Genomic DNA, 23,862 nt, shown 5'->3' on the forward strand with positions numbered 1-23,862 from the left:
AAAGTAAGTCAACATGATGAACAAATTGTGAAAAAAGTCTTTAAAGGGCAATAACTCCTTAAGGGGTCAATTGACAATTTTGGTCCAATTGACTTAATTGAAGATCTTACTTTGCTGAACATTATTGCTGTTTACAGTTTATTTCTATCTATAATTATATTCAAGATAATAAACAAAAACAGCAAAATTTCCTTAAAATTATCAATTCAGGGCAGCAACCCAACAACAGGTTGTCTGATTCATCTGAAAATTTCAGGGCAGATAGATCTTGACCTGATAAACAATATTACCCAACGTCAGATTTGCTCTAAATGCTTTGGTTTTTGAGTTATAAGCCAAAAACTGCATTAGACCCCTATGTTCTATCTTTAGCAATGGCGACCATGTTTGTTGATAGATCATAACTTCGGATACAATTTACAAACTAGATACCCTAAGGAACATTCAGTTAAAGTTTGGAAGTATTTGGCCCAGTAGTTTCAGAGGAGAAGATTTTTGTAAAAGATTACTAAGATTTACGAAAAATGGTTAAAAATTGACTATAAAGGGCAATAACTCCTAAAGGGGTCAACTGACCATTTCCGTCATGTTGACTTATTTGTAAATCTTACTTTGCTGAACATTATTGCTGTTTACAGTTTATCTCTATCTATAATAATATTCAAGATAATAACCAAAAACAGCAAAATTTCTTTAAAATTACCAATTCAGGGGAGTAACCCAACAACAGGTTGTCTGATTCATCTGAAAATTTCAGGGCAGATAGATCTTGACCTGATAAACAATATTATCCCTTGTCAGATTTGCTCTAAATGCTTTGGTTTTTGAGTTATAAGCCAAAAACTGCATTTGACCCCTATGTTCTATTTTTAGCAATGGCGACCATGTTTGTTGATAGATCACAACTTCGGATACAATTTACAAACTAGATACCCTAAGGAACATTCAGTTAAAGTTTGGAAGTATTTGGCCCAGTAGTTTCAGAGGAGAAGATTTTTGTAAAAGATTACTAAGTTTTACGAAAAATGTTTAAAAATTGACTATAAAGGGCAATAACTCCTAAAGGGGTCAACAACCATTTCCGTCATGTTGACTTATTTGTAAATCTTACTTTGCTGAACATTATTCCTGTTTACAGTTTATCTCTATCTATAACCAGATGCTCTGCAGGGCGTAGCTTTATACGACTGCAGAGGTTGAACCCTGAACGGTTGGGGCAAGTATGGACACAACATTCAAGCTGGATTCAGCTCTAAATTTGGATTGTGATTAAATAGTTGACACAGCATAGGTTTCTGACACAGAATGAATGTGATCTAATGAACTTAAAATTTTTGTTTTCTCTTAGAGCAATTCACTATGCTGTTGAATATTAATCCTCTCAAAAAAATGTTTGAAGAAATTTTCTTTTTTATTTATGAAATTTCAAATGAGAAAAATTGAACCCAATTTTTTTAATCACATCCCCCTTTCCCTTATTCCAAAACTAATCTCAATTAAAATTTCTAATGGAGTTTGCAACAATAACTACTCATTTAAATACATCATAGAATATTAAGATGTAAAAAAAAACTGCTTGTTATCACTGAATGGTAAAGATTATTTTAATTTATCAGTTGGTAGTAAAAAGTGAATATACATTATATATTGTGTATAACAAAGATTTAAGTTGATTCTGGACAAAGAAAGATAACTCCAATTAAAAAAAAATCTTGCTATTGCACAATATTTTGCAATGAGATATTTCTTGCTTACTATTCTGGACAAAGAAAGATAACTCTAATTAAAAAAAAATTTGCTATTTCACAATATTGTGCAATTAGATATTTCTTGCCATTGCGCAATACTGTGCAATTGAAAAGACTTGCTATTGCACAATACTTAATATAATAATTTTAGATCCTGATTTGGACCAACTTGAAAACTGGGCCCATAATAAAAAATCTAAGTACATTTTTGGATTCAGCATATCAAAGAACCCCAAGATTTCAATTTTTGTTAAAATCAGACTAAGTTTAATTTTGGACCCTTTGGACTTTAGTGTAGACCAATTTGAAAACAGGACCAAAAATGAAGAATCTACATACACAGTTAGATTTGGTATATCAAAGAACCCCATTTATTCAATTTTTGATGAAATCAAACAAAGTTTAATTTTGGACCCCGATTTGGACCAACTTGAAAACTGGGCCAATAATCAAGAATCTAAGTACATTTTTAGATTCAGCATATCAATGAACCTAATTGATTCATTTTTTGTCAAAATCAAACTAAGTTTAATTTTGGACCCTTTGGACCTTAATGTAGACCAATTTGAAAACGGGACCAAAAGTTAAGAATCTACATACACAGTCATGACAGTTAGATTCGGCATATCAAAGAACCCCAATTATTCAATTTGGATGAAATCAAACAAAGTTTAATTTTGGACCCTTTGGGCCCCTTATTCTGTTGGGACCAAAACTCCCAAAATCAATACCAACCTTCCTTTTATGGTCATAAACCTTGTGTTTAAATTTCATAGATTTCTATTTACTTATACTAACGTTATGGTGCGAAAACCAAGAAAAATGCTTATTTGGGTCCCTTTTTGGCCCCTAATTCCTAAACTGTTGGGACCTAAACTCCCAAAATCAATACCAACCTTCCTTTTGTAGTCAATCAACATTGTGTTTAAATTTCATTGATTTCTATTTACTTAAACTAAAGTTATTGTGCAAAAACCAAGAATAATGCTTATTTGGGCCCTTTTTTGGCCCCTAATTCCTAAACTGTTGAAACCAAAACTCCCAAAATCAATCCCAACCGTTCTTTTGTGGTCATAAACCTTGTGTCAAAATTTCATAGATTTCTATTAACTTAAACTAAAGTTATAGTGCGAAAACCAAGAAAATGCTTATTTGGGCCCTTTTTGGCCCCTAATTCCTAAAATGTTGGGACCAAAACTCCCAAAATCAATACCAACCTTCCTTTTGTGGTCATAAACCTTGTGTTAAAATTTCATAGATTTCCATTCACTTTTACTAAAGTTAGAGTGCGAAAACTAAAAGTATTCGGACGACGACGACGACGATGCCAACGTGATAGCAATATACGACGAAAATTTTTTCAAATTTTGCGGTCGTATAATAATATTCAAGATAATAACCAAAAACAGCAAAATTTCCTTAAAATTACCAATTCAGGGGCAGCAACCCAACAACAGGTTGTCTGATTCATCTGAAAATTTCAGGGCAGATAGATCTTGACCTGATAAACAATATTACCCATGTCAGATTTGCTCTAAATGCTTTGGTTTTTGAGTTATAAGCCAAAAACTGCATTTGACCCCTATGTTCTATTTTTAGCAATGGCGACCATGTTTGTTGATAGATCATAACTTCGGATACAATTTACAAACTAGATACCCTAAGGAAAATTCAATTAAAGTTTGGAAGTATTTGGCCCAGTAGTTTCAGAGGAGAAGATTTTTGTTAAAGATTACTAAGATTTACGAAAAATGGTAAAAAATTTACTATAAAGGGCAATAACTCCTAAAGGGGTCAACTGACCATTTTCGTCATGTTGACTTATTTGTAAATCTTACTTTGCTGAACATTATTCCTGTTTACAGTTTATCTCTATCTATAATAATATTCAAGATAATAACCAAAAACAGCAAAATTTCCTTAAAATTACCAATTCAGGGGCAGCAACCCAACAACGGGTTGTCTGATTCATCTGAAAATTTCAGGGCAGATAGATCTTGACCTGATAAACAATTTTACCCCAGTCTGATTTGCTCTAAATGCTTTGGTTTTTGAGTTATAAGCCAAAAACTGCATTTGACCCCTATGTTCTATTTTTAGCAATGGCGACCATGTTTGTTGATAGATCAAAACTTCGGATACAATTTATAAATTAGATACCCTAAGGAACATTCAGTTAAAGTTTGAAAGTATTTGGCCCAGTAGTTTCAGAGGAGAAGATTCTTGAAATAGTTTACGACGACAGACGACGACAGACGACGGAGGACGACGGACGCCAAGTGATGGCATAAGCTCACTTGTCCCTTCGGGACAGGTGAGCTAATAAAAAAGGAAGGCTCCCCATAGACTGATGGACAGACAACAGACAAAATTGCAGATACACAGATCAGAAAACATGATGCATTAGGCCTTCTTAGACAAAGCATAAAAACATCACATGCTTAATTTGTTAATCATAGTTTTTGGTGAGGTTCTTGTTGCTAAGTCTTTAGTTTTCTATGTTGTGTTTTGTGTACTATTGTTTGTCTATTGGACTTTTTCTTTTCTAGCAATGGCGTTGTCTTTATTTTGGACACATGAGTTTGAATGTTCCTCTGGTATCTTTCCACCTCTTTTCTAGCAATGGCGCTGTCTGTTTATTTTGGACACATGAGTTTGAATGTTCCTCTGGTATCTTTCCACCTCTTTTCTAGCAATGTTGTTGTTGTCTGTTTATTTTGGACACATGAGTTTAAATGTTCCTCTGGTATCTTTCCACCTCTTTTCTAGCAATGTCGTTGTCTGTTTATTTTCCCACACATGAGTTTGAATGTTCCTCTGGTATCTTTCCACCTCTTCTTGTATTTATTGCAGTAGACCTAACAATCCCATAAATATAAACTTATAAAAGTAATAAACTGTTATCACAGAGATATCAGTGGCATAGCTTGCCTTCTGTTTATACCGAGGCAGGGGGTCAGGGGCTGCGCCCCTTAAGCTATAGAGGTCTTTACAATTTGAACAAGAAGAAAATCGTTAAAAATAGTTGCTGTTCAATGTTATTTCATCATAATAATGTTAATTATATGCCTTACTATCTATACTCAAAGCTATAAAAATAACAAAATACCTGAAGGTATCACATTAGACAACCAATGAAAAGTCAGTTTCCTGACTTGCTAGCATTTACAGAAAGCAGGAACATATATATATTGACATACTGTTCCCAGCAGAAAGCCAGCTCAAATGCCTAATGGCTCCCAATATATTTCCAAGCCGTAGTACACTCTAATATAGTTGGCTGTACCTCACACGTCATATCACAAGAAATCATGACCTTGCTCGGTGGATAGAAGAAACCTGTACAAAATGTTCAATACAGAAAGAAAAAAAACGCAAATATTAAGGTTTATTTGTAATAAGTTTTGTGATGATCATTTATTTGGTCGTAGGTCACGAATCAACGAATTATAGATAATCACCACAAAATGACAGCTGGATTGAACAAACGAATTTCAGGATAACCTAGGAGAAAAACATATGCTACATGTAAAGTGCAGCACCGCACTTGTTTTAGTGGTGTATTCCTTCAAAGGTCTTGAAATTACATATTGAATGATTTTTAACTTTTTTTTTCATTCACGATGAACAACCGGCGAATAACTAACATTTACTTTATTCTGAAGTCTTCATTATAAATGAACAGTATTTGGTTGATTTTTTTTTATATATATAAACTGACATTGTGTATAAACTAACAGACATATTTCTCTGGAATTAGTGATTCCTTTAAATATTTTAAATTCCCTGCTTGTGAAAACGTACTATGAATTTAAAATAGCGAGAATAAAACTTGAGAACCACAACATATAAATTATTTTCTGTGCACTATAATATATAAATACATATTTTGTTTTGTTTAGTACCAAAGTCAATGAACATAGTCGTAGGGGAACATGTCAACGGTTATAAATGAGGGTTTGAATGCTTAGAATGGGATTATCAAATATTTATTTTTTAATCATTGTCGCCCATAATTTGATTTTCCTTTATTTTATAATTTAGCACCATTTTAAATCCATATTCTTTTAAATTTAAATTAATTTCAGGGCCGATTTTTCTGTTTTCTTTAAAAAACCTCACCCAGGCCCTCATATACTAGAAATTATTCTGACACAAAATTGACTAATTGACCTAATTCAATGGTAAAGTGATTTGATTGGGTGACTCGTGAGTTGCATCCTCATCTATTCTACTCACTGTTTTCGCTTGCAATGGGGTAGGACAAAATAAATCTGTTGTCGATTTCCTTTTACTCTGACAAACTTGAATTACAGAAAACTACCGTAAAGGGTATTTCCAAGTAGAGGAGGGATAATTAATTTAAATGTTCCGATAAGTCTTGAATAATTCGTAAAGGGTATGAATCAATAACAGCACCAACAAGACATAACAAGTTGCTACATTATTGTTTAGGAGCCAGTTTGCTGCATTAATCATTTAAAAGAAAATGCAGTGAAGGAAATTTTTTAATTTTTTTTTACCGAGGAACTGCCTCGGTTGCCTCAACGTAAGCTACGCCCCTGGATCATATGTCTGGCTTTTTTGTAATTTCGATAATGCAAATGTTGAAAATAACAAGCATTCTGTGAGTATTGCATGGCAATGCATAGTCCCCTACCGGTTAAAAATTCATTGTAATTGAACTAAATTCTAACTTGATCTATAACTTGTCATGGTGTAAACTACATAAAATAACAAACAAACCTACCAGTAATTTCTTCAAACAATTTACTAAAGAAAAGGAAAAAAATCCAAATGTCATTTATCTTAATACAATGTCTTTTACAAATTTAAAAAAAAAGAAAGTTATTTCCCTTTGAACAGAAATCTAGTAATTAATAAGTATTTCAACAAAAATTTAATTCTAGGGAAAGAGCTTTAACTGAACAAGGAGAAAAGCTAAAATCATGAAAATCAAACTTGACCTGTAACTTGTCATGATAAAACAATACACCAAATATCAAATCAATATCTTCAAAGTTCAAGCATGAAGAAAAAAGTCTGGAAAACTGATTTGCCGGACAGACGGATGGACAGACGGACAGAGTGCAAACATAAAGTCCCCTTCGACTTTGTCAGTAGGGGACTAAAAAAGCAACACTTTAACATGTAAGTTTTGCAAATATCCAAGGTCAAATAACCATGACTGATTTAACATGACTAAAAAATCTCCATGGAAATGAGATGTGCCAATGCTAATACAACTGCATACCAAATACCATTGAATTATCATAAGTAGTTCCCTTTAAACAAACCTAAACACAAACTAATACATGTAAACTAAGCAAAATTTCAAAGTCAATAAACCATAACTGAGCAGGCAGGGTCAAATAATCTCCATGGTAATGAGATGTGCCAATGCTAATACAACTGCATACCAAATATCAATGACCTACCACTAGTGGTTCTCCATGCCATAAACCTACCTAATCACAAACTAATACATGAAAACTAAGCAAAAGTTTCATAGTCAATAGACCATGACTGATGAGGCGGGCAACATAATCTCCATAGAAAAGAAATATATCAATGCTTATACAACTGCATACCAATTATCATTAACTTACCACTAGTACTAGTGGTTCCCCATAAACTGACCTAATCACAAACTAATACATGATAACTAAGCAAAAGTTTCAAAGTCAATAGAGCATAACTGAGGGGGCAGGGCCAAATAATCTCAATGGTAATGAGATGTGCCAAAACTAATACAACTGCATACCAAATATCTTTGACTTACCACTAGTGGTTCACCATAAACAAGACCTACCGGTAATCACAAACTAATACATTGATGACGCCGCCGCAGCCATCGCCAACACCGGAAACAGCATACCTATGTCTCACTTTTTTACTCCGTCAAGCGAGACAAAAACAGATACTCATATTTCACTTTTTCTACACTTATCCTAAAGGCGAAGGAAATTCTTCTCAATGGAGATCCCAGCCTCTTACATACAATTTCTAATGTTTGATAAAATCTACAGGTCTTACAAAAATTGATTTTCATTGTTAACAACGACTTTAAAATTTCTTAGAATACAATGCCATCAAAAACTTTTCAGACATATTACTGATTACTTTAATTTTAACCAGGTGATACCAATCCAATATAGAAGCTATTAGTAAATATATTTTAGTTTTTAAGAGAGGGTAAAGATGAAAAAAATAGATTAGCCATGAGGCAAATCATTAAACTGATAAACTTACACCTTTCCTGCTTAACCTTGGAAAAGAAAGTAATATAATTATTTGACCCTTGAACCTGATACTGTGGATTCATTTATTTTCGTGGTGACCAATTTTCGTGGATTGAGGAAAACTTGCAATTTGTGGATGTTGGATTTCGTGGTTTTCAAAAGTCTGTATTTAATCATACAACAAATTTGCAATTCGGTGACCATTTAAATTTGTGGTTTCCATGTACCCATGAAATCCACCAAAATTGGTATCCAACGAATAAAAATGAATCCACAGTATTAAAAAAATTAATGCAAGAAACCTTTGACATGTCGTCTTTATAATACGTATTCAAAAAGTAGTCTAACCCCACTACATCTTCATGTGCCTGTCCAAAATAAGGAACCTTATTTTGTAGATAGGTTGCTGTCTCATTCAGGTATACCCCATCCCCTTTAAACATCATCCAATTCAATGCAATCAAGAATGGAAAATAAGAAGTGCCTTTAGATTCAACAAACATTTACTTCTCAGCCCTTATATATTGTGAACAACCACAATAAAAATAAAGTAACTGTCTTTACTAAACTTTACCAATATGAAAGTAGATAAATTATTATATAACAAGAATGTGTCTATAGTACATGAATGCCCCACTTGCACTATCATTTTCTATGTTCGGTGGTCAGTGAAATTGGGGTATAAACTCTAATTTTGCATTAAAATTAGAAAAATATATCATAGGGAAAATGTGTACTAAGTTTTAAATTGATTGGACTTCCAACTTCATCAAAAACTGCCTCGACCAAAAACTTTAACCTGAAGCGAGACTGACGGAGCAACGGACGAACGAACTGACACAATGTCCCTCTTTTATCGTAGGTGGGGCATAACAAAATTATTAAGGGTAGATTACTCTTCCTCCTTTACTACCTACCATGTGTGTTGGACTAATCATACTTTTTTCACTGTCTATAGCATTCTGATTCAACCAAAATTCTATAAATATCTGAAATAAACAACACAAACATGGTTTTGAAAAAGCTATTAACTTGACTATAAAAGTTATTTAGTTGAAAATGCTGAAACATTATGCAATGAATTACATGTGTACTAGTGGATATTTGCCATTTCCAATTACAGGTTTGTATAGTCTGCGGTTTTATTCTCCAAAATTTAATCTGCCAGACAGGGGTGTAGACTAAATGCAAGAAATAAGAGAATAAAAATATGATTTTGCAAGGTTTGTTTACATTCTGCTATGTTTGAATCGTTACTGAAATTTTAGAGGGCACTCTTATCATTTTCAAAACTAATAAATTTACCTAATCCATATTAATATGTAATTTTTATTCAATATCAAAAATATAAAATTCAAAACTAAATGCTTCACTACAAATTATCTACTGATCTTTGATCATGGTAAAACTTACCTGTAGCAATGTTTCTGACCTCCATACTTCAGCCTCACTCTGACCTAAAACTGATGAATTCTGGGAATGCTGTTTCTGTGATGCAATAAAACTAGCCTTTAATAATCCAAATGTTCTTGGACTTGTATTGGTTTTACTTCCAGGACTGAAATATAATGTACAGTATAAACATCTATACATCATTTGATCGATTGTGGCAGCATCTATCGTTTAAAGCAGCACATTTACAATTTCTTGTTTTTCATTTTTGCTCATGCACTTTGTCTATATGCCTTTTTGTGTTTCTTTGTTTCATATTTTTTTTGTTTTATAGTGATTAAGATTATAACACAATGTTGACTTCTGTACCCCAATTTTTGACATTTTTACCTATTATGTCTGTTTGTTTTGTTCACACATCGTTGTCAATATAATGGAATTTTAATTTGCGGCTGTCATACAAGTGAGAGATTTAGATAGCTATAAAACCTGGTTTGATCCACCATTTTCTTCATAAGAAAATGCCTGTACCAAGTCAGGAATATGACAGTTGTTAACCATTCGTTTGATGTATTTGAGCTTTTGATTTAGCCATTTGATTACAGATTTTCCATTTTTAATTTTCCTCAGAGTCTTTTTTTTGTTATTTTACTTGTTAGTGGTAAGCTTAAGTGATCTCTCTTACCTGTACATCTTTGAATGTATCACAGGGCTTCTGATTGGTGACTGTTGATGTGGCACAGGTGGCAGGGTGGATTTATTGAGTGGCAGGAAGTAGTTGAGATAATCATCTAGTAAACACGGAAACAAGTTGTCTGTCAAGTTTTTCCAGGCTAAATTCTGCCAGTTTAACAAACAATGGGCAAAATAGAACATGTAATATTCAAATGCTGCTGTTAATGTTAAGGCATAAAAATGAAAAAAAAACAATATTTCTTTCTTAAGGTGGTACCTAACACTACAGGGAGATAACTTTGTAAAAATCAGCTAAATGTTTAAATCACGTTATTTTTGTTGAGGAAATATTAAGCTTCTTAATGATCAAAATTAGTGTTTGTCAAACTGCTATATAACCAACGAAATGTTTCTGATAAAGTGGTTGGTTCAAATTTTTTGAAATTTTTATATTTTTGTCAAAGGGTCAAAGTAAACATTTTGTTAAAATTTTATGAAAATTAAACGAGCCAAATTAATATTAGTCAAGGTGTTGGGTACCACCTTAAGAACTGTAAAAACAACATTTGTTTAAATCTCTTAACTATATTCAATGACAATATAAGACCTGCAAAAATCCAATGCATTTACGATTTTCAAAGGAAATTTACCTGAGGAGATATTTTTCGAAGTTGGCCTTTTAATAGTGAAGGGGTGAAAAAAGAGAGACCAATATACATTAAACAATCATAGTTTATTCTCGTCCAATGAAGTAACCATGAGAAATTCACAGATATTCACTACTATTAAATAATTTCATACATCATGTACATATTGATTAAAATGACTCAAAGTTTTTATTTGAATCAGGGAAAAAAATTAACGGTCACCTAGTCGCCCATGGCGACCAGAAATTGACCTGGGCGATCTTTTTATTCAGTTGTGGTATCCCAGGTGGGGAATTGAAAAAAGTGCTCGACTGACGGAAATCCGCCATTTACCGTGGCTCCAAGTACAATGAAGTTCTTCACTGACAAATATATAAACTCAAAAAGAAAAAAACCTTTTTAAAATGTATACAGGCAAGTGTCGGGAGTCGTATTGTCGCAAAGTGGCAGTCGCAATAAACAAGGATGTAAAATCAGTGTGTACCTTTGACTAAATATAGTTCACGTTAATGCAGTTCACTGATTGGTCGTCAATTTTAAGTCGGAGAGTATCATATGTTTCGTGTTTGCAAGGATAACAAGAGAGACGTTCCGATGGTCATTAACAATATAATGCGATCAAAGATCATCAAATATCTGTTCGGTTTTGGCTCTAAGAAAGCGAAGAAAGTCAAACCCCCACTAGCAAGTTCAGCCCACATTTGGGGCTTCACCGCTGATAGTAAAATAAAGTGGGCTACTAACTTTTTGTCTGGGCTTACTGATTTTCAAGTCTAGTAGCCACTAGCTACAGGCCTTAAAAAGTTAATTTTGACCCCTGTGAATAAAGAACTGTGTATACAAATGAAAGAACGAAATTAAGAATTTCCATAACTTAATTTATAAAAAGCGTTTTTTTATTCATCAACTTAACATTGATGTTCTTGTTTCTATATTGAATAAATAGCTAAAGGCATGCAACAACAAAATTCTTATCAAATTACTTAAGATGATACATAAGCTTTACTCCAAAGCATTTCAAACACAATATTTCTGACAAAAAAACGTGCTGTTACTACCAAAATACAAGTCACTGTATACATTGGTATATAAAGGATACAAAGGAGTATTAGATGTGATCCATATCCCTGTGTCTGTAATTTATTGATGTAGAAATATGGTATGTTTCCTTCTTCTATTATCTGTCTTGATGGTCCCTGAAATCAGAAAAATAGAAATAAATAAGAATATAAATTGAATATTGGCAATGGCAGGTCAATATTAAATTCACAGGAGATTCTCTTTATAGTAAAAACAAGTTGCAAGATTCCAAGAGGCAATCAATACCAAGAAGGGAAAAAGGCAGACATCACCTTTATTGATCTTTATTGTGAGTGTCAATAACCGAGGTAAAAGTCTCATGTAACAAATATGCTTTTCAGAAGATTGTTCCAAAGAGATGCCTATGCCCAATCAAAATGGCTTTCGCCTTACATCATTGTCTGCAGTTTTTGAATGTTAAATAGTTGTGTAGAGCTTAAACAGAGATCGGTTTGGCACGTTTTAATTGACTTGTTCCTGAATGTAAGCAGGGCCAATGCCATGCAAAGCACAGTACATATTAGTGAGTATTATGTATTGTGGTCTGTATTGGTCATACACACATCTTCCCTACAATAGAACTTACCGGTATATGATGTAGAGGAAATTCATACACACATCTTCCCTACAATAGAACTTACCGGTATATGATGTAGAGGAAATTCATACACACATCTTCCCTACAATAGAACTTACCGGTATATGATGTAGAGAAAATTCATACACACATCTTCCCTACAATAGAACTTACCGGTATATGATGTAGAGAAAATTCATACACACATCTTCCCTACAATAGAACTTACTGGTATATGATGTAGAGGAAATTCATACACACATCTTCCCTACAATAGAACTTACCGGTATATGATGTAGAGGAAATTCATACACTCATCTTCCCTACAATAGAACTTACTGGTATATGATGTAGAGGAAATTCATACACACATTTTTCCTACAATAGAACTTACCGGTATATGATGTAGAGGAAATTCATACACACATCTTCCCTACAATAGAACTTACCGGTATATGATGTAGAGGAAATTCATACACACATCTTCCCTACAATAGAACTTACCAGTATATGATGTAGAGGAAGTTCATACACACATCTTCCCTACAATAGAACTGACCGGTATATGATGTAGAGGAAATTCATACACACATCTTCCCTACAATAGAACTTACCGGTATATGATGTAGAGGAAATTCATACACACATCTTCCCTACAATAGAACTTACCGGTATATGATGTAGAGAAAATTCATACACACATCTTCCCTACAATAGAACTTACCAGTATATGATGTAGAGAATATTCATGCACACATCTTCCCTACAATAGAACTTACCGGTATATGATGTAGAGGAAATTCATACACACATCTTCCCTACAATAGAACTTACCGGTATATGATGTAGAGGAAATTCATACACACATCTTCCCTACAATAGAACTTACCAGTATATGATGTAGAGGAAGTTCATACACACATCTTCCCTACAATAGAACTGACCGGTATATGATGTAGAGGAAATTCATACACACATCTTCCCTACAATAGAACTTACCGGTATATGATGTAGAGGAAATTCATACACACATCTTCCCTACAATAGAACTTACCGGTATATGATGTAGAGAAAATTCATACACACATCTTCCCTACAATAGAACTTACCAGTATATGATGTAGAGAATATTCATGCACACATCTTCCCTACAATAGAACTTACCGGTATATGATGTAGAGGAAATTCATACACACATCTTCCCTACAATAGAACTTACCGGTATATGATGTAGAGGAAATTCATACACACATCTTCCCTACAATAGAACTTACCGGTATATGATGTAGAGGAAATTCATACACACATCTTCCCTACAATAGAACTTACCGGTATATGATGTAGAGGAAATTCATACAACAGACTGACATCTGTTTGAAGATTATATACAAGTGTCAGCAATGGACCTTCTGAACCAAGGAATTCTCTGGCACATTCAAACTCTTCTAGGTTGTTTCCACGACTAATGGAGTGAAGCTGCCAACCCACTTCTGATCCAAACCCAAATATATTGGATAATATTGATGGCAAGGCATTCTTTAATTCCTAAAATCAAAACCAAAATACAAGAAATCAAACAAGTGAAACTGGTAATACTGCTCACTGATGATATCCCAACACAACTAGATAATTTTAATAGTGTAAAAATATGTAAGTGTTCGGTAAACAGGAAGTTGTTAAGTGATGAATCTGAAAACACACCAAATGGTAAAGCTGACCCATATGAACCCTGAAACCAAATTTCAGAAAACCTTATAAGTAGTTCCTTAGACAGATTAGATGAACAGACAGATAGAGGTAAAACAGTATATCCCCACTTTTTTAAACATGACAGACAGATAGAGGTAAAACAGTATATCCCATTTTTTTTCAACAACGAAGACTATACAATAAACCAACTTATGCTTCTGAGAAATTAACTTTGGCCACTTTTGTGCATAGAAAAATTAATTTTGAATATAATTTGTCGCAAATATGTCAAACTAGTGAACTCCCTTCAAAGACTACATTGATCAACAAATTCTTAAACTGCCAAAAATAAATTGTTAATTTTCTTGGCTTGAAAATATGCATGAAAATATTGGCAACTGGTTTATGTTCATTTATGATTTAAGCAAATAACAATCAATCACTTTTTTTAACATAAATTTCATGAATATATAATTATATACCTTTAAATTTGTGTACATCTTTCAGATACAGCGTTCTCACTAAGGACTTTTGAAGGCTAGTCCAGGGACTCATAATTTTTGGCAATTGTGATTCAGACAAAGAAATTTTTTTTTTGCTATATATAATTATTATCCAACTCTCTGTGACAAACATGACAAACCAGAGCAAGGAATTGACATTTTAAATCTCTTTCTATGAAATGATAGCAAGTGTGACCAGTCAATCAAGCATTAAAAATTCTTAGCCCAATTCAAATTTGATGGCTACTGTGCACCAGAGAATTCCCATTCTGCATTAAAATATATAGCATGTATTGTATACATTTTGCTTATCTTTTGACAAAAATTAATACCTGTGTTCCTGCTGAATCTATAATGTTCTCTATCTCACTGCATCTCTGTAGTAAAGGTCTGGAGTAGGCTAACTGTAGTCTAGACTATAACAGAAAATACTTTAGTTTACACACATGTGGAGCAGTAATTAGACATGTTAGATGTAAAGTTTAATATTTGGTAAGTGTTTCTTGTATGTATTTAGATCTGGCCTTGAAGGCATAAAACTTTGCTCAGTGCTTGGAGCACAAAAGTCATGCTCGAAACATGAAATCCAGCAATTTGTTTGGTTGATTTTCGAGTCTGAGTACAAAAATCATGCTCGAAAGTTTTATGACCGTGAGGCCTATTGTTACATCTCTGTATAATTTGTTCAAAACAAGCATGACATGTATACTAGACTTTGTTGGAATTTGAGGTTGATAGCTGGTAATGACATAATTTCACTACAATGAACATGATGAATAACATGTATAGTGTCATGAGTGTAGGGCTTATTTTTTATTTTAGCATATATTTTCAATTAATTTAATGATAAAAATTCAGGTGGCTGTGCCTTTTTAATTATATAAAAAAGACCCCCTTTGCAGATTTTCATATTAAAATTTAAATCACAGATTCACCCCCTTTTCTCCTAATAAGGACATCCAATAAATTACAAATGAATTTTTACAGTAAATATGAAAAATTAACAAATTGAAGCATCCAAGGATGTCAGTCTGCTCCAGAAGCAACGAAGCATCAAATCCATTTTGGCGAGCAAATATCCACCTTTTTAAATGGGATGAGCTCTGATGTCCCACAGCCCAGTTTGTCTGGCAAAACAGCCATAATTTTGGACGTCAGAGTAATCTCAGACTAGGAAAGCGATATACAAATTCTAAGACATTTTATACAGGGATTTAAAAAACATAAAGACAGCATTTTCTCAATGGCCATCCTCCTTCTCAGGTTTAAAATTATATGTCCATAGTTTGTGCATGAGTATTTCCAACCTGCTTGACTCATATTCATAGACATAATAAAGAGAACCCTAGGCTATGTAAAAGTGCACACTCATAAGCAATAGAAACTGGTAGGTATGCAAGACCAATAATACCCTCTAATGAGAGATTTTGTAAATTTGAACAGAAAAAATTGAAAATGAGATACATTTCTTGATTGAATGTCCTCAATATAACAAAATTAGATCTAAATATAAAATCAATGATATTAATTCAAATAACTTGGATGAAAATTTTACCAAAATGTTAAATCCTATGTCTGAACATGCTGAAAAAGAACTTAAATCTATTTGTATGGATACTGAAGAAGCTTTTTATTTGAGAGACCACCATACTGTTTCATCGGATAATAATCCTTGATAGTAGTTTGTGCATATACACATATATATCTTATATAGGTCAGTGGTCTTGTTAGCCCAAAATAGAAGGACGCTGCTCATAGGTGCCCTAAGCCGCACCCTTCTGCCCTGACGCCTTTAAAAAAAAAAAAACATGGTCAAACTCATTAATAATTTCCATATTTTAATAAAACTAAACGTGTTGGAAATTAATTTTGGAGTTACTCCCCCTGTTTAAGCTTATTACAAATGTGTGCTCCTAAAATAGTATCTATCATTGAAAAAAGGAATAAAGTACAAATTAAATACAAAATTATATAAAAATGTTACCTTTAGGATCAAAACTTTCTTTGAAAATACAAAAAAAAATATATTGCAAATTATTATTGATAATTATACTTTTAGTCATGCAGGGACATATTATATTAAATAGGTAGTATAAAATGACTATTGGTCTCTCATGAGAGGGCTTCACATCTGGTCAGTATTAAACATGTTTTATTTTGCAAGAGAAGTTTAGTTTAATTGGAAGTCGAATTAGAAAAATTCCAGTCTGTATGATGAGACTTAGAAGTTTTTAATACTAATTTTATTGTAGCTCAAAGGAATCTTTAAAAAGCTATGGAAAATAGTTTTGAATTAAATAAAAGTTCTGATTTAAAAAAAATTCTTGTTCGGAGTTAATTGTTATGCTTGAATCTAACAAGATGACTTTTCTAATGCAAATTTTATAGAATAAATAATCAAATCAACAACATATGCATCCTTATTGTCAACATATACATGTATACAGGAAAACAAGAGTGCACACGCTGAAATGTCTCGCCTTCTATACTAATCATTGATATTATGTTGATAGTCCTAAGTATAAAGCTTCATTACAACTGTCTCATAAACTTAACATTAACCAAGATAACTAAACAAAGACCAATGAACCATGAAAATGAGGTCAAGGTCAGATGAACCATGCCAGGCAGACATGTACAGCTAACAATGCTTCTATACAACATATATAGTTGACCTATTACTTATAGTTTAAGAAAAATAGACCAAAACACAAAAACTTAACACTGTGCAATGAACCATGAAAATGAGGTCACGGTCAAAACAAACCTGCGCTTCTGACATAAAAATCATAAAATATTTCCATACACCAAATATAGTTGACCTATGGCATATAGTATTAGATAAAAAGACCAAAACTCAAAAACTTAACTTTGACCACTGAACCATGAAAATGAGGTCAAGGTCACATGACATCTGACCGCTAGACATGTACACCTTACAATCATTCCATACAACAAATATAGTAGACATATTGCATATAGTATGAAAAAATAGACCAAAACACAAAAATTTAACTATAACCACTGAACCATGAAAATGAGGTCAAGGTCACATGACATCTGCACGCTAGACATGTACACCTTACAATCATTCCATACAACAAATATAGTAGACCTATTGCATATAGTATGAAAAAAACAGACCAAAACACAAAAATTTAACTATAACCACTGAACCATGAAAATGAGGTCAAGGTCAGATGACACCTGCCAGTTGGACATGTACACCTTACAGTCCTTCCATACACCGAATATACTAGCCCTATTGCTTATAGTATCTGAGATATGGACTTGACCACCAAAACTTAACCTTGTTCACTGATCCATGAAATGAGGTCGAGGTCAAGTGAAAACTGTCTGACAGACATGAGGACCTTGCAAGGTACGCACATATCAAATATAGTTATCCTATTACTTATAATAAGAGAGAATTCAACATTACAAAAAATCTGAACTTTTTTTTCAAGTGGTCACTGAACCATGAAAATGAGGTCAAGGTTATTGGACATGTGACTGACGGAAACTTCGTATTATGAGGCATCTATATACAAAGTATGAAGCATCCAGGTCTTCCACCTTCTAAAATATAAAGCTTTTAAGAAGTTAGCTAACACCGCCGCCGCCGTAGCCGCCGCCGCCGCCGTAGCCGCCGCCGGATCACTATCCCTATGTCGAGCTTTCTGCAACAAAAGTTGCAGGCTCGACAAAAAACCAATGTGAACTTGTGATAAAAAGCCAAGAAAGATACACACAGAAACGTAGACAAAAAAGTAAAATTACGAAAATTTAGAATAATTGTGCTGTATTTGTGTACTCCAATGTGCGCAGACGATCTGCTACTTGTCTCTTCCAAACCTGATAAACTCCAGACTATGATAAACTATATACTTCCCATTTTGCAAAGACAGAAGAATATAAGATAAGTAAGGAAAAAACAAAAGTTAACTTATGATATGGAACTCATCTTGAAAATTGCAACCAAAGTTCCACATTGGCTCAGAACATGCAGAAGCATTAGAAACTGTAGAAAATTATAAACATATAGGAATTGATAGAGACTCTCGTGAAGTAGAGGCAACAAGGACAATTATTGGAAACCATCTAAAAACTGCAAGACAGACGTCTTACGCACTTATGGGCTCAGGACTGCATGGTTAAAAATGGACTTAACCCAGAGGTGTCATGTAAACTCTGGTCAACGTATGTGGTTCCACGTTTGTTATTTGGACTTGAAATAGTAAATCTTAGTGCTAAAGATATTTCCCATTTAAATATCTTCTGTAATAACTTTCTGAAATAAATTCAAAATCTTCCCGCTAGAGCCTCCAACGCAGGAGCTTATCTACTTCTAGGTCAATTACCTATCATTGCACTTCTACATAAAAAGATCCTGATAACATTTGGTACCATAGCTAGAAGCGACTTTGTTGAAAATGATCTTGCTAAACGTCAACTGTCTACAAAAGGAAAAAATTCAAAAAGCTGGTTTATAAGGGCTGACAGGATTTTGAAACAATATAATTTACAGTGTGCCTCAGAGGTTTTACTTAAACCAGAGACAAAATACAAGTGGAAAATGAAAGTAAAGAAGTCTGTTGATGGCTTTTAGTCCGAAAAACTGTTTATTGAAGCCAAATCAAAACCGTCATTAGGGTACCTGAATATCAAAAACTGTAAAATTGGTGCTGTTAATTCTATATGGAAGAGTGCAGGTTCGGAACAAATGTGTATATGTAAAGCCTGTTAAATAAGACCAAAATGCTTTTGGATACATTCATTCTACATGTTCTACAGTACAACTGCTCAAAATTTTCAAATGGTCAAAAAACTTCAATTTGTCCACTGTGTGAGGAAGGAACTGAAAACAAGGAACATTTTCTTTTTGTGTGCTCTAGCTTAACAAGTATTAGAGACATTTTTATCTCAAAACTTTATACAGTCGTAGTACCAAAGATTGAAACTGCTGCATGGTCTGACATATGCGTTAGCAACTCAAAAATGATAAAATTAATCTTGAACTGTAGATTTTTCGATTGGTACTACGTGTTAGAGAAAAATGACATTAATTTGGTGGAATCGATTACAAGAAGTCTGTGTTACACTCTCCATGAAAAACATAGTGCTCTCCTTGAAAGTAAATAAAAGGGCCATTTCAAAAACAATGAGGATTTTTACTTTTTGTGGTATATTTTTATATTAGTTAAGTTTAGAATTATAACACAGGTGTTATAAAATGAAGGATAGTCAGGACTAGCTTGCTGCCAAGTTTCATGAAGATATCTCAAACCACTTCAGAGAAATGTATTAAAAACAGGCCATTTTTGTCAGGAGTGTGACGCTTTTAGCGTGAAATTTAAAAAATTAGAAATTTTCAAAGTAGTATTGAAAAAAGTGGATCGTTTTTATGCTAAACTGAAATATTTCTGGTAGTTGCTACATTATTAGTCTTAAATATTTTTGTAATTTTGTCCAATAAAATTTTAAAATAAGTAAACACTGACCTTTATTGTGAAGGCATGTACAAAAAATAAAGTCTTTCAAAAAATGACACTTTTAAAATTAAAGCTTCCTTGTAACCATGTATTAAAGTCCAATAATGTCAGTATGTGAAATAAGTTTGTATTGGTATATTAGCACTATAATTAAGGGTATGTTGGTGCTCTAAATCACATATTTTATTGTTTTAATGGACACCAAGAGAGGCACCCAAAAATGTCAGGAGTGTGACAACTGTCTTTAAACATCTACCAAAGAATACATAGGACTTAAATATTTTCTTTTTCTTTATTTTTCAGAAGTGGCTATTCCAAAGAGAAGAAAAAAATTTATTACAACTGGGATATGTTTATATCATAGATGTGGGAGTGCATTATATATGTCAGGAGTGTGACGCTTTTTTTTAAAGCATTTTCTGTCAATTCATGATTTCACAAGGACAAGTTCCACAAGTTTCTTTGTGTTAGAAATGTTGAAACCAAGTTATATTCCTATCATTTACCTCTTAAATGTGTTATTTATCATGATTGTTTTGGCACAATGAGTTTTAATTAGTCATTTTTCTATTTTTTGTGCACAGTAATGCAAATTTATCAAAGAAAATAAGTGTGTACAACTATAATATCATATAGGAAAGTGAGGAGATGAATTTTGTACAAAATAGAACAATTATCTTGATTTAAAATGGTATATTTAAAGATGTTTCAAGGATTAACCATTCAGATGTAATTCGTCACACTCCTGACATGAATTTAACAATTTAAGAAAAATATGAAAATGAGCTTTATTTTTAGGACAGATAATTGAAAGACAGCTAGTAAAATGAAGAAACTTTTGGTAAAACTTCCATTCCTTAAAACATCTACTAGATTTGCCGAAATAAGCAGGGCAAAATTCTCTAGAAGAAATCAATCAAAGAAAGAGACTTCGAAAGAGAGAACCCCCAAATACTGGCTGAATCTGAAATTAAAAGATGATAAGAGGAAGTTGGACCATCTTTAACAAAATAAAAACCTATAAAACCAAGCTAACAAAAAAAGGTTTAGAGAAAGAAGAACTTTGAATTCCAAATTTGATAAACAATATAAAGAAAAACAAAGGCAGTGGCAGAGAAACAGTGAAAAAAAGGAAGAAAGATAAAAAAGAAGTTGGGTTGAATAAGGACTTAGAATCGAACAAAAACAGCTCAAAAATTCAAATGAGAACAGATCTGTGACTGTGTCAGATTCCAGATCTACAGTGAGAAAACCTGCACAACACACAAGAAAACAACTGCCACAAAACCCAAATGCTTATGAATGATCTCGTCTGAAGGCCCTTTCTTCTTGGTGTAGCATTTTTTATGATGTGTTTCAAAGTACTCGTCCAAGCATTTGGGTTTGGAAAAGGTTTGAGCAATGTTTTTTTAACTGTTTTATTACCAAACTTGTTTATAAGTAGTATGGTTTCTGTTCAAATTTTTTGAGATGTATGTTATTAAAATTTAAGATTATTCAATGTGTCTGTTTCATTCTGCCTGAAACTTTGGAATTATAAAATTTAAAGTATTGGTAATAGGGTAAGACAAAAAGAAATACAAAATATTGAGTTTGGACCCCCCATGTCACACTTTTGCCTCATTTTTTTAAAAATGGCCCAAAACATTTAAAAGTTGAAAGGTTTACCAAACTCATAAGGTGTAAATAGATAAAATTGTTTAAAAATAATGTATAGTGACTGGAAACAGACTGTAAATATAGTGAAACAAAATTTTACTGGATGAACTCCAGGTTCTCCTGATAGAGGAGGGATTTACAGAAGGTAACAGGTATGGTATCAATATGAATTTAGAATAAATGTATTTACACTTTTGGTATTTAGCTGAATTTTGTCTCCGAATGACCTTAGATCTGCTCCAAATAACCTTCTGACATCAAACAACAATCACTTTTTAATTGTGACATCAAATTTTTTAAATTGTGATGTTAAAGTTTACGGGAACTTGTGTGATTTTACGTAATGGAGGACAAATTTGCATACAACTTCATTACAAGTGTAAATATGTCTATGTAATGGTATTCATAGATTATACTTAGAATGTTATGATATCCATGGAATTTACTTATGACTTGTTGTTACATGCATCTGTATATATCATAAATTTATATGTTGTTAGTTTAATATTATTAATTATTGTCAACAAGTATTCTGTAGGTGTCTGTATTTGAATCACGCCTCTATCATAAAATATGTTTGTAACAATTAACGTTGTCCAGCAATACTTCACTCTGGTTGGGTTTGACCGGCAAACCCAACTTGGCAGCAGAAAAACATAGAGCAACCAGCTCTTCTTTGGTCCCTTCTTCTGTTAGTCCCCTCATTGTTAAATAATGTCGTAAATTGTCTGTTTTCCATGTTTTAAATTCTTTCAACGATGTATTTTGGTAATCAGGATCCATAGTAAAGTATAATAAATATTTTAAAGTGAAAGTAGAAAAACAAACCGGCAGTACGTTTAAACCGGAAGCAGACGATAAACAACAAAGACGTTTCTAAGCAAAAAATATAATACAATGGCCACTTACGATACCGATTCCGCGGCCTCTCGACCTTTGACACGGGTCGCTTACGTTCAACTTAAAGTAATAGCGATAAGGTGTAAAATTTGTGCTCTTTCCAATAAATATTGAATTGAATATCACCTAAACACAGAAAAAAGGAAATATGCAGGCTTAACAAAACAGACTGGGTCTGATTTCAAAACACAACTAAAAACTAACCAAGACAGAGTTGCCAGTAGTTGTCAATTCCCTCAATTTTCAATTATTTTTTGTCCAGGTCAAGGGAGGTAATCAAAGGAAAATGGGTTACACTAAAGACGGGTTGCACTAATGACAGGACGATTGCCCGGATAGTGACAGGACGGTTGACCGGACGAGATATAAATAGTCATAACTTTTTTGTTATTCAGTAGATTTGTTTAATATTTGTAGACCTTAAAGATATTAAAATATATTTTATGAAAATCAAACAAAATAAGTGAAAAAAATATTTTTGAGTATATAAAGTTGATCGGACGGTATTCACACTCGCCGTTAAACGCTATACATATATATTCAACTGGTCGGCAACAAGTGTTAATATCTCTTTTGTTGGTTACAATATTTGTCACAAAAATTCCGGAATCTGTGAGAATAATAAATATTAGATACGAAAATATAAATTTATAGTAAAAAAAAATGTTTTTCTCCATAAAAAGTTGACCGGACGGTATTCACATTCGCCAATATATGCTTTAAATATATTGAAATGATCAACACAAATGTTAATATCTCTTTTGTTTTACAATATTCGTTCATGAAATTCTGGAATCTATGAGATTTATAAATATTTTATACGAAAATATAAACTTTATGATAAACAAAAATGTTTTTCTGCCAAAAAAAATAACCGGACGGTGTTGTGTGTGACATTCGCCGATGTACACGTTGATTATACATGTATGTTAATAAAAAAAATAATTAAGGATTAACAATATTTAAGCAGCTGATTTAAGTCATGAAACTGGAGAAATCTGCGACATCAATAAATATATGATATGTAAATATAAACTTTCTTGAAAAAAAAATGACCGGACTGAGGTTCCAAGGGTAGGGACATTCAAATAATTGTGCCTCCTAAGAGTCCGCGAAACTCTCAGGATTCACGATTTTGCGTAATATTTGTTCATAGTTTCTGGGTCGGGGTCTTGACGGCCGCCAGATCCCTCACCAAATGGCGAATATATCTTGCCTCACTTTTAAAAGAATCTAGTTAAGCCCCTGGATACAGTAG

General features: G+C 33.0%; 1 protein-coding gene across 1 annotated transcript in view; it reads right to left on the minus strand.

The window, feature by feature from the left end:
* Nucleotides 1–22,526, minus strand: part of LOC139527338 (sphingomyelin phosphodiesterase 4-like) — a 39,547-nt gene extending 17,021 nt beyond the window's left edge. Inside the window, exons 1-7 of the mRNA XM_071322724.1 lie at nt 22,311–22,526; nt 14,886–14,969; nt 13,691–13,906; nt 11,804–11,900; nt 10,068–10,275; nt 9,404–9,548; nt 8,908–8,979 (exon numbers count right to left, since the gene is read on the minus strand). Coding sequence (XP_071178825.1) covers nt 8,908–8,979; nt 9,404–9,548; nt 10,068–10,275; nt 11,804–11,900; nt 13,691–13,906; nt 14,886–14,969; nt 22,311–22,487 — 999 coding nt within the window. The 5' untranslated portion in view covers nt 22,488–22,526. The remainder of the gene's footprint in view (nt 1–8,907; nt 8,980–9,403; nt 9,549–10,067; nt 10,276–11,803; nt 11,901–13,690; nt 13,907–14,885; nt 14,970–22,310) is intronic.
* Nucleotides 22,527–23,862: the final 1,336 nt, after the last annotated feature.

Source organism: Mytilus edulis, chromosome 6, assembly GCF_963676685.1.
Source record: "Mytilus edulis chromosome 6, xbMytEdul2.2, whole genome shotgun sequence".
In the NCBI taxonomy this organism is placed as follows: Eukaryota; Metazoa; Mollusca; class Bivalvia; order Mytilida; family Mytilidae; genus Mytilus; species Mytilus edulis.